At 27.0% G+C, this 12,088-nt stretch overlaps 2 protein-coding genes across 4 annotated transcripts; both read right to left on the bottom strand.

The window, feature by feature from the left end:
• Window positions 1-178: 178 nt before the first annotated feature.
• Window positions 179-4,176, bottom strand: LOC118071452 (pyruvate dehydrogenase phosphatase regulatory subunit, mitochondrial). Its single transcript, XM_035090621.1, has 13 exons — window positions 4,043-4,176; window positions 3,683-3,954; window positions 3,400-3,612; window positions 3,156-3,319; window positions 2,923-3,086; window positions 2,663-2,846; window positions 1,972-2,493; window positions 1,716-1,873; window positions 1,488-1,636; window positions 1,117-1,414; window positions 876-1,055; window positions 609-809; window positions 179-527 (listed from the first exon to the last, which is right to left on the bottom strand). Exons 2-13 carry the CDS (start codon window positions 3,943-3,945, stop codon window positions 315-317), a joined length of 2,709 nt encoding a protein of 902 aa, XP_034946512.1. The 5' UTR covers window positions 3,946-3,954; window positions 4,043-4,176; the 3' UTR covers window positions 179-314.
• A 774-nt stretch (window positions 4,177-4,950) lies between these two features.
• Window positions 4,951-11,553, bottom strand: LOC118070972 (peptide transporter family 1). Of its 3 annotated transcripts, none has more exons than XM_035089889.1 (11): window positions 11,434-11,553; window positions 11,257-11,325; window positions 11,128-11,153; window positions 8,264-8,342; window positions 7,578-7,806; window positions 7,013-7,287; window positions 6,847-6,929; window positions 6,352-6,768; window positions 6,061-6,271; window positions 5,335-5,933; window positions 4,951-5,242 (listed from the first exon to the last, which is right to left on the bottom strand). In XM_035089889.1, the coding sequence occupies exons 2-11, from the start codon at window positions 11,294-11,296 to the stop codon at window positions 5,048-5,050; spliced, it is 2,154 nt and encodes a 717-aa protein (XP_034945780.1). In that variant the 5' UTR covers window positions 11,297-11,325; window positions 11,434-11,553; the 3' UTR covers window positions 4,951-5,047. The 3 variants fall into 3 exon arrangements, with proteins under 3 accessions (XP_034945780.1, XP_034945789.1, XP_034945797.1); XM_035089898.1 differs by having other exon boundaries at window positions 11,393-11,466; XM_035089906.1 differs by lacking the exons at window positions 11,128-11,153; window positions 11,257-11,325; window positions 11,434-11,553 and adding an exon at window positions 9,560-9,950.
• Between the last annotated feature and the right edge of the window lie 535 nt (window positions 11,554-12,088).

The raw sequence follows: 12,088 nt of genomic DNA, 5'->3' as shown, positions 1-12,088 counted from the left end.
AGTGTCAAAAAAAACACTAGATATCTATATTAAGATTCAAGTTAACAATGGTGTTCATAGACTTTATATAATTTAGAAAATTTTTTTATTTTTGTTTGAATTTAGTATTTACTGTATTTCCTCATAATAAATGGCACAGGTTTAATACTAGTATCTAAAATAATTCATACACAAAAGATCAAATATTTAATAATCACATTTATTATCAATATATCAATTTTTATGAATATTAGAAAGGAAGAAAAAAAAATGTATTATTTACTTTTTTTTTTTGTTCTATACACACAGTTTGTACAAATTGGAAGATAAATAACTTATCGAGATGTGATTTGATCTCGTGTTGCATGATAAGAATCTCGTTCTTTGTCTGGGAACTTTGTTGGAAGATTTGGACTATGTAGATGACATTTAGCTCGATATCTTATACCGGCTACATCTACTTCATAGTCTCCAGATAAAACATATTCATTTGATACTTGCTGAGGTTTCCCTTTTTCATCTAAATTTTCAATGAATCCAAGACATACCTTCATTTGATGATAAAACAAAATTTACATTATTATCTATTCATAATATTTTACGTACTATAAAAAAAAATTAATAATTACTTGGCTTCTAAAAGTGTATCCATATCCTGTGGTAGTTGTCATGCCACAATATTTTCCATTACGATAAATAGGTTCTCCACCCCAACACCATGTATCAAAATCAACATCATGATCAATTAGTAAAAGCTGAATGTATCTACGTTTAACACCAATCTCTCGTTGCTTCAATAAAGCATCACGGCCGATAAAATTTATGTCTTTCTATAATTAAATAGTACATTGATATATTTAATCAATAAGTTATCATTTTCCTTTAATGAAACTTACGTCAAATTTTACTCGCCAAGCACGTCCACATTCTAACGGAGTAGTAAAAGTATCCAAGTCTTGGCCCCAAAAGGCATAAAATTTTTCTACTCGTAAGGCACGAGTGGCGTAATATCCAGCATGTTTAATATTATATTTTTCTCCTGCTTCTACCAGTCTTGTATATACATGAAGAGCAAACTAAAATTATTTCATGTAATTAATTAAAAATCTTAGTAATTTAAAGGTGTTTGATGTTTACCTCATTTGGAATATATAAAACATAGCCAAGTTCACCAGTGTGAGTTAGATTCATAGTTCTTATTCCAGTAGCTAATCCAACATCAAGTTCTTTAAAAGTAAAAAAAGGGAAGTTTTTTGGACTAAGATCTGTATCAGTTAGTTCAGCTAATAATTGTCTGGTTGCTGGTCCTATAATACAAATTGCTGTGTAGGCTGAAGTTACATCAGATACAGCAACAGATCCATCTGAAGGTAAATGTCGTTTAATCCAGTGCTTACAACGAGTTTGTTGAATTGATGGTGCTATCATCATGTAGCTAAATAAAAATTTATTCTTTAGTCTATATATGTATATTTATTAAAACTCATAAAACTGATCAGATAACTTACTGATTATGGGCAATTCTAGCTAAACTACAATCATTCTCATATCCACCTCGATGGTTTTGCATTCCTGTATGAATAACATTCCCTACTGGTACATCGACGTCGTTAGAGCATAGATATTGAAGTAAATCCACTACTTCTGTTCCATTGGACTAGAAACATTTCCCAGAAAGATTTTTAACTTGATCTACATGTTATTTTATTTTATAATTAATAAATATTTTGTCTTACCCACAAATCGATTTTTGTAAAAGACGAATAATCACTCAGACCAATTGTTTCTCGGCAAGCAGCATACTCTCGAGCCACATGATCAAACCACGGTGGTTTACCAAATGTATTTGTGTATGCGATTTTATAATTTTCAAATTCATCAATGGGATCTAAATCTAAATGAATAAAAAGATAATTAAAGATAGAAATAAAACTAATTTGGATTAATTTTAAATGTAATGGATAAGTATAAATTGTATTATAAAATAACTACCAACTTCATGATCTGGTTCAAACCATGAAGGTCTTTCATATCCCATAACTTGTCCAAATACAGCACCAGCCGCTTTAAGTTTTGGATAAATTGGAGACATTCTTAGATTACGTCCAGTTTGAAATTCTAAATATGGATATTGCAATGCATAATGCACACTAGGGACTTCTCGGACTCGATCTCGTAAAAATTTTCTGTTATTATGAAGACCCAAAAACCGCGAAACCTCAAGTTCATACATATCTAATGATGTTGATCCATTAATTATAAGCTCAGCAGTAGCTCTACCAACTCCTCCAGCTGCTGATACTCCAATTGTCTTCATTCCTGCTGCTATATAATAATTTTTCATTTCTGGTGCTTCTCCAACAATCCATTTACAATCGGGAGAAAAAGCCTCTGGTCGATTACATAGCTTATCTAACTGAGCATCGCCCATACTTGGAATACGATGGAGCATTTGCTCAAGGAGAACATGAAAATGATCCCAATCTTCGGGTAAAATTCTTTCAGCTATACTTTCTGAAAATAAAATAATTCATTAACATACGATATTATTCTTCAATATATATGTGTTTATTTATTTATTAAATTCAATAAGTTACTATTTCAAAAGTTATTGAACATAAATGAACTTAAAAAATTTAACAAAGTTTAATTTTGAGTAGAAAAATTTACATTCAAGTCTAACCAGGAATTGATCCATCTTCAAAAGCTGGTTTTGCATCAGGCTCAAATCCACCTGCTAGCAATCGTCCTTCATTCTCACGAAAATAAATAAAACCGTCCAGATCTCTTATTACAGGAGTCATTGGATCTAATCCTGGAATTTTTTGTGTATGTAAATAGTAATGTTCTACAGGATGTAAGGGAACCTATTAATTATTGATTGATTAATTATTTTTAATTATTTATAAATAGATTTATGATTAATTTTACAAAGTCAATTACCTTAACGTAAGGATCACTGCATTTTCCAATATTTCTGGCCCAAAATCCGGCACAATTAACAAAATATTCACAGTCAACACTGCCACGTGATGTTTCTACTTTAGATACTCTCCCATTCGTACTCATGATTTTTGTTACTTGACAATTTTCGTAAACAGAAACACCTAAAATTATAGAAAACAAATAAAATAAATTAATATAGTCAAAAGAGAGATAATTTTACTAATATTTACCGTGCTTTTTAGCTTCCTGTAATAAACTTAAACATGTTTGATAAGGATCTGCAACACCATCACCAGGAATCCAAATACCACCAACTAAATCATCTACTTTTAGTAGTGGACATAAATTTGAAATTTCTTGAGGAGTCACTAGATAGCATTCAATATTTCTCGATCTATAATTTTTGAAAGATTAAATATTAAAAATTTTATATGTAATGAAACTTCAGTTAATTAAAAAAAAAACAAAACTTACACAGATTGTGCTTTCATTCGTCTAAATGTTGTCATCCTATCTCTAGTTCTAGCTAGACATAAGCTTCCACATTGTTTCCAACCAGTATCTAAACCCTTTTCTTCAAATTCTTTATAAAGTGAAATACTGTCTTGAGTAAGTTTCACTTGAAATAAGGAAGGTTTGAATGCTCCCACTAAACCAGAGGTATGCCAAGTAGCACCTTCGCCAATTCTAAATAATAAAATTTTATCAATCATCTTACAAATAAATGATTACTTTTAGATTAATCAAGATCACTGACCTTCCACTATCTACTAAAATAGTACGAGACCCCCAACCTGCAATAGCTAGATGGTAAGCTACAGCTGCTCCCATTACACCACCTCCACATATGACAACTTGTTTATCTTGGGGTAATATGTCATTACCATGATTTGTTTCGTTTAATTGATTAGCTGATACATGAATGGAACGCGAATTTAATAATGATCGATAAAAATTATTTAGCACACTCCATTGATAGTTTTTCCATTTGTTATAAAACTTTAATTTTTGTTGCCACATCTTGAAAGACTGAAATGATAAAAAAATAATGAATTAACAATGTTGTTGGAAACAATAGATAAAAGTTATAAAAAATATATAATCAATAAAATTTTACACTTCAGTAGATTTGTTAATTTAAAAATATTTCTAAAAATAGTTAATAACTTGAAAGAAAAAAATTATTGTTTGATGATAATGAGTGATGAACTGTCTACATTACAGACTACAATGACGTAATGTTTATATCGAATGCTAGTTTCTGCAAAAAAAATAAGAGAGCCATTCATGTATATTTCATTCGAAGACAATTACGCCATCTAATCTTAAATTTGATTTACAAATTTCAAAAAAAAGATGGACATTATTGAATTGAAAAATTTTTCAGTAAAATGCTTAGTGTGCAAATATTTTATGTAAACATTTACATATGAGCAAACACTTACGCAGAAATTAAAAGCACAAGAGGGATCATATATAGCATAGATTGTACATATGATCTTAAAGCACAACATTATCAACAACGTGTGCGGTTGATGATTGTTTTATTTACTTCTTTCATTGTAAAAATTTATGTTTAAAATGTGAAACAATTGTACTAACAAAGAAGCATTAAATTTAGTATTTAGTGTTGTGTATAGTGATTTTAGTAAAGATGATGAAATCCCACTTATTTTTTTTTCTAAAAGGAAAATTACTTTTGATCTATAGTTGGAGATGATTTCGCAAAAAATTATTAGTAAATTTTTAAAAAAAACATTCTATAAAATACAACATAAAGAATATTATCATTAACTATTATTGATTATTATTAACAAATGAATAGGTTTTCTTCATTATTTGAAAATGAAAAATTGAATCCAAAATATTTTTATTTTATTATGAAATTCATAGTATACAACATAATTTAATGAATATTTTACACTTTACAAACAATCTTTCTTTTGTATTAAATACTTTTATTATTGCATTCGAAATTTTGTTTGCTATTTACATACATTCAGATTATTAGATAAACAAATACTGTTTAAAAATATCTCAAATATTATTAAAATTTTAAAAATTTATTTTACAATAAAAACAAATATAAAAAAGAGGTTTAAAAAATATACAATGTGATTAATTAATCATTTTTAACAAAACTTGGATTAGTTTGTCCACCTTGGTCCTTCAATGCCAAGCTATTTCTTACATCCATATCTTCATCAATATCACTATTATTATCAATTAATTCAACATATTTGTAGCATTTTGCCATAACAGCAAATATTAACATGTCAACTATCATCAGCCCAGCGAAAAGGAAAAATTCTAATGCCTGTAAACAATTTTCATGAGTTTATGTCATCTTGCTAATCTAATTTTATTTCAAATCTATCATTAATAATTAGAAAATTGTCGTAACTTTACCTGCCGTTCAAAAATTTTCGCTTCTGCAATGATGACAACTATGAGATTACCAAAAGCAACGGTGAACAACCAGCCAGCCTGAAGTATAGACTTCATACTAATAGGAGCCTGAGTGAAGGCAAATTCTAAGCCAGTAATTGAAAACATCACTTCTCCCATTGTAATAATAATGAATTGCGGTATCATCCAAAGTATATGCATTGAATTTGGTTCAGTAACAGTAATTGAATTAACTTCAACTAGATCTTTTGAAGGAACATAAATTTCCAACGTATAAACACCACCAAGTTTTACAGTAATTTCTTTTCTAACTATTCCATTAACTTTTACTTCATATGTTCCTGGATCAAGCTCTGCTATTGTAGTATGATTCACTACTTGAGGTGCTAAACTATTGGTCGAAAAAGTTAATATAGTTTTATCCTTTTTAACTATGTCCACCATAGTTGTTCGATTATTTTCTAAAGTATTATAAGTAAGTACTCTGATGACAGGATTACCAGAATCTGTTTTATTTACACTATCTTCATATTTGTAAGGTGTTAAATCAGGTATTAAGACATAAGACATGGCTTTCTTCTCAATAACATTAAGATTACCTAAACCAGAATATATATAAATCAATATAAAGTAATATTGAGATGACAAGAGACATCATTATTTAACCGTAGGTTTGATTTTGATGTATATGTAATTTAAAAAAAGTTTTTTTTTGTATTTACATACCTTGTTGTGGGTCTTTGATGCCACAAATTGAAAAATTGGTGGAATAGTTCAAAGTTATTTCGTCTTTTACAACAATATTATTATCAACCCACATTCCCATAGCTGGTATATCATATGTATGATTATTAACATTAAATCCAATAGAACAATTTGTAGGATTAAATACCCTTAATTGTCCTAATCCCTCTGACGGTAAAATTGGATACGTTGTCTAAGAAAAAAAAATTAAAAAATAATTTGTCTTTTAAGAATAAAATAATTGATATGATATTTAAACATAAAAGTATTAACCTCAAGTTGTAGTTCAACGAGACCAGAGATAATAAAAGATACAGCTGCTAAAAAGCCACCAGTCGTCATTTTTTTGAGAGGTGTATTTATAAATTTAATTTTAGCCATTACTGGATAAATACATGTCTCAAAGATGGGAATAAAAATAACAATGAATAATGGGTTAATAACTTGTACTTGATCTGCTTTAAAGATATAACTTCCCATCTGACCATCCATTCTTGTTGCTTGAAAAGTCCATCGAGAGGCTTGTTGATCAAAAAGTGCCCAGAAAAATGGAAGAGGAATAAATAATGTCAAAATTTTCAATGTTGATTTAATATTACTTATTAGTTCAATGTCATATTTATCATCAGCATGATCTAGCCAATGTTGACGATTTACTTTGCTTGATTTTACTTTTTTATAAACTGCGTACTGTAATAATATAAAATAGTATTATGTCAAAAATTTATCGATTAAATAAATTTTTATTAATCAATATTTATCACTTACTGAAATACATTTCGTAACACTCAAGATCACATTGCCTTCAGGTTTTTTCATTCTGTACATTGGTTTTCCAAATAGGAATACAACTAGAACATTAAATATAACGATTTAATTATTTATTTGCTTGTTTTATAAATTATGATAAAAAGATAAAATATTAATAAATTACCTATAGAAACTATCATGAGGACTGCAGGTACAAAAAATGCTATTGAGTAACAAGTAGTATCACCAAAACATTTAACTCCATTTCGTAATTCAGGTGTAAGGAAAGTTGATACCAATGATCCAGAATTAATTGAAAAATAAAATACTGAAAAGAACATTGCTAAGTATTTTTCCTGTTGTGGAAGGATGAATTGATCACCACCAAAAGCTGCTACACATGGTTTTATTCCTCCAGAACCAATTGCAATTAGAAATAATCCAATTAACGAAAATTCTCTGTGTAAAAAAAAAATTGTATTGTTTTAATTAAAAATTCATGATTATTAGTAATAATTTTTGTATGTCAAGTAAAGTTACATAATAACAAATAAAATTATAAAAACAATCATAATGAAGGTCCTTTACATAAACTCTCTTATGTTGAAGAAAAAACAGGTTCAATGATAATTAAGCGATGAATCTTGAGTTAACGTAGCATGTTGCTGTGTTTATATAATAGTATGATAATTATGTATGGTGAAATCTCACCGAAAGTGGCACGAGTCCTTTGAACAGTACTTACTTACCTCATTGGTAATCCAAATGTTGGTGCTGCACTAGCTGATAATAAAAGCTGGCCAATAGCATAAACAATACTGAGATATAATATTGTTTTAAATTTTCCTAGTAATGAATCGGCTATTATTGCACCAAATAGTGGAAAAAAGTACACCAGCATTATAAAGACATGATAGATTACGGTAGATGTATCATAGCTGTACTCCAACTTTGTTTTGAGATAAAGGGCCAAAATAGCTAAAACAAATATATGTATTAATCATTTAATTCATCATTTTCCTTTCTCTTATCATTTAGTTTAATTTAACTTTTGTTTTAAAAATTTCTGATGTTTATTATTCTTTTTTTTTCTACAGATTCTTTCATGTTAGAGTTTACTTTACTGATATAATAAAGTTATTTCAATACTACTAAGTTAAAAATAATTAAAAACATTAATAATTAATTGATAAAATTATCTTTCAAAACATAGATAATAAAGCATAATAGTTGAAATAAAAGTTAACTTATACAGAATCAATTCTTACTATAATACAGATGATTGTTGAAGTAGTATTAATTAAAAAGATCATTAAACTATCATCCATCATCATTCTGTTTCATTTTCTTCAATTTGTTATTTTCAGAAGAATTATATTGTCAATAAATCTTGTCTTTCATTAAGAATAGACAAATGTGTAAAAAAATATCTTACTTCGTAACCCATAAAATGAAAATCGTTCACAGAATTCATTGCTCACAATAAAGAAGACGGACTTTGGATACTTGAGTTTCTGTAATAATTGATGTAATTATTAATTAAAATTCTCTTTTATCTAAAGATATTTAAAAATAAACATTCATTTTGATTATCTACAATATGACCTTTATATTATAACCTAAGACAATATTAAAATTTAAAAATATTATTAATTATTTCATCAATTATCTAAGTGAAATTTATCATGAGTTTATGTTTAATTGAACTTGAATATGTGTTTTCATAATATTTTTTCATCGTTTTGAATTATCAAGTGTCAGAAAAATTTATCATTAACCAAACTATTTTCACTTAATCTTGCAGTTAAAGACCAATATTAAATATCTAATCTTTATTTCATTCATTATAAAAATTTATTATTCCACATTTACGTCACGATCTTTTCTTTAATTATTTTATAAGTAAATTTTCATTTATTAATCTTTGTTTTTTTCTTTTTTTTTTATAGAAACTAGACATGATCAGTCATGAAGGAAGTATGTGTGTATCTATAAATGTCCAGAAATCACAAACGTCTGATACATTTTAATAAGAATTCAATGCCTTTCTCGTCAAGTATTTGACCTCTACTCATACCTTTGCTAACAAGTGGATAAGTATTGGCATCTTTCAATCAACAAAAGAAAGCAGACGTGTCGAGAGATTGTGATTAATCTAACTAATTTTGAAAATTAGAGTGTCTAACTTATTTGTTAATTTTTAATGTTTAATATTTTCTATAATTAATGTTTCTATTTCTAACTGTTCTATTTTACAGAGAAATTTAACCAAAAAATATCAAGGAAAGAGCACTGATTTAAATAAGATTAAATTCAATGATGAATCAAAATCAAATCAATCGTATAAAAACATGATTATTCATTGTTCACTAATTGTGAGTCATATAAAAAAAATGATAAAAGAACAGCCTCTCAAAGAATGTTTTTAAGTGATGATATTTTCATTTACTTTATTGGAGACTGAGTATCCTCAATTACTCAACTATGATTTCTAATTATAAAAGTTTTGATATTTATTGGCTTTTTAGAGTTTGAAAAACGATATAATCAAATAGCTAATATTATCTGACAGGTATTTAATTGATAGTTAACTGAAATTCGTCATGACTGATAAGTTGACATGCATTCAACAGCATCTATGTATATATAAATAATTATTATTTCATAATCGAAATTGTTGTAACAATTATTAGCAAAAATTATAGGAAGAAAAGTAGTATATAAATATTACCTTTTCTACAACACCTTTTTCACTCATTTTTTAAATAGTTTATATTACTAAACACAATAATAAATATAACAAATAATTCAGTAGTTTGTTTTTATGCAAATGACTTAAAAATAATTCAATTATAAAATTAATTCAAGTATATTTTTTTCTTTTTTTCATTAAAGAGTTGCTCCAATTTTGTATCTAATTTATAACAGTTTGTTGAACAATTTTCTAATAATTATTTACTATTTCCTTATCATTGTATTCATCATATAGATGTATTTTTACAAGAGACACAATATCAACCGCACGTTACCAAACCAACAATACAACTAACAATGTAAGCAATAGTGGGAACTGAGTTAAAGTATCAGTATGTCGAAGGCCGATGTGAGACCAGTCTTATGTGGGGATAACCAGCTTGACTTAACAATTTATTCTTCATACAAACTTTATCACTTATTGAATATGAATTATAATGGAAGTTATTTATTCAAATGGTTTATGAATGAATTAACTAATCACTCATGTTTTTTTTTTGCTTTTCATTCAATAATAATTTTCAAAGAGGTAAGCTGTGATGATATAGAGAGAAAGTACTTCTGGAAGATATATGAATTCATCAACTTTGGTTACATGATTGATGATAAAATTGAATATTAGCTACGGAGTAGAAAGTACAGACAAGATATCAATGAAGCGTAAAAAGCTAATCAATCTCAATAATTATAATTTCTAGTAGTAGTAGAGGTTCTTAACATTGAGGTCAATAATCTGTCAACTATCTTTTAAATTATATCACTAATCTTACGTTAGGAATGATAAAGTTCACGTCATAATTATATGAAACAGAGTTTAAAAATATTTTTAAAAATTAAAATTTATTGTTTTTAATTGTATTATTGAAAAATTCCCCTTTGATGACGAGTATATTTTTTTTGTTCTTCCCCAAAAATGAATTAACATTGATAAGAGAGATTTGAATCTAGAGACAGGACTTCCTTTTTGATATCATCAGAGTTTTCCTTCATCAATGTAATCAATAGAGATTTGATCATGTTTATTAAAAGATAGTTAATACTACCATGAAAATAAATATTTTTATCTGAATTTTACGTGTTAATAATAAGTAATATTAAACTATAACACATGAAATAAAATTTGTTGTAATCATTAAGTGATCTAATGACAATAAAAATTACCATAGAATGGAAAGATAATCATAATATTACATAGTGTATCAACGTCTAAATTGATTGTGAATATTTTATTAATAAGATATTAAAAATACTTGAGATGTATTAATAAAGAATATTTCATAAGATTCAATCTGATGAGCTTCATGATGTGAAAAAGTTAGCACCAATTACAATAGTAATTATAATAAATTCCTTTCAAGTTTTAAATGTGTAAATAAAAATGAATAGGTTCATGAATTGCTAGATTATGTCAAGGTCAGTAATATTTTATTTCATTGCCACTAAGAAAATTCTTTATCTTTTCTCTAGTATGAAATAGTCATATTTATTATCTTGAAGAAAATTATTGTCAGTAAATATGTAAAATAATAAATAAATAAACCTTACCTTTACTTCAGGTTCTATATGTTCACCTGCAGAACAGAAAGAAAATAACTTTATTTATCTCAAAAATAAAGTTAAGTTGTTAAAATAATTTTTCCTTCAAAGAATATCAATAAAAAAAATAATTCTCACCCCTTTGTAATGTTGACCCAGATGTGTTATCTCCATCCATGGCTAATTTTCAATTTTTATAGTTTTTCACTGGAAACAAGAATCAAGATAAGTTTAATAATAATGATAATAAAGCAGGAAGGATATAAGTTGTTACCATGAATTATAAATATTTCGTAAAACTTGGATTGCACTTACACCGATTAAGAGTGTTTATGTAGAGAATGCAGAATAATTTTATGCATCAAGTGAATACATGGAATGTTGCTCGATTATCAATGTGTCTTATCTTTATATATTTCGCACAGATTGGCAAGCCAATCATTGTCTTACCTTTCATTTTATCAAAAAACTGATAAAAGATTGTATTGAATAATAGGGATCAACTTTCAATCATCTGAATGTTCTTCAACATGAACTAATTTCTGTTTTATTTATTTATCTATGTCTGATGAATACTCTCTTGTATTGACAACAACGCAGATGACTTTTTTGGGATCATTCATAACAATCAGTTATAATCATCATTATAATTAACGAAAATTGTAATGATTATTTGAAAAATGCTGAAAAATTAGTCAAATAGCCTATTGAAAGATAACATGTTGTAAATCCAAAATGATAAAATATGGGCACTTATGGAATTTATAATAAAAATAATATTATTTGTAAATATATATTTAAAATTTTTTAAAAATTAGATATAATATTTTGATAAGATTGAATAATTTTTTAAAAATTTGTTTGTCAAGCTCACGATAAAAGCATTATTTAATTCGTTAAATCTTTAGCTTTTAACTGAAGACATTTGCATGCATTTAACTGCGCAGTTAAACTTTGAAAATGCGCGCTA

The sequence above is a fragment of the Chelonus insularis genome, unplaced genomic scaffold, assembly GCF_013357705.1.
Source record: "Chelonus insularis isolate UGA/USDA-ARS -01 unplaced genomic scaffold, ASM1335770v1 contig_130_pilon, whole genome shotgun sequence".
NCBI classification, from domain to species: domain Eukaryota; kingdom Metazoa; phylum Arthropoda; class Insecta; order Hymenoptera; family Braconidae; genus Chelonus; species Chelonus insularis.
This window is presented reverse-complemented; position numbering and strand designations above follow the sequence as displayed.

Coding starts and splice junctions, on each gene's coding strand:
- LOC118071452 (XM_035090621.1), bottom strand. CDS start 3,945: ATGTGGCAACAAAAATTAAAGTTTTATAACAAATGGAAAAACTATCAA. Junction 3,613..3,682: donor ATTTTAGTAGATAGTGGAAG/GTCAGTGATCTT, acceptor TTTATTATTTAG/AATTGGCGAAGGTGCTACTT. Junction 3,320..3,399: donor CGAATGAAAGCACAATCTGT/GTAAGTTTTGTT, acceptor CAAAAATTATAG/ATCGAGAAATATTGAATGCT.
- LOC118070972 (XM_035089889.1), bottom strand. CDS start 11,296: ATGGATGGAGATAACACATCTGGGTCAACATTACAAAGGG. Junction 8,343..11,127: donor ATATAGAACCTGAAGTAAAG/GTAAGGTTTATT, acceptor CAATTATTACAG/AAACTCAAGTATCCAAAGTC. Junction 6,769..6,846: donor GTGTTACGAAATGTATTTCA/GTAAGTGATAAA, acceptor ATATTATTACAG/TACGCAGTTTATAAAAAAGT.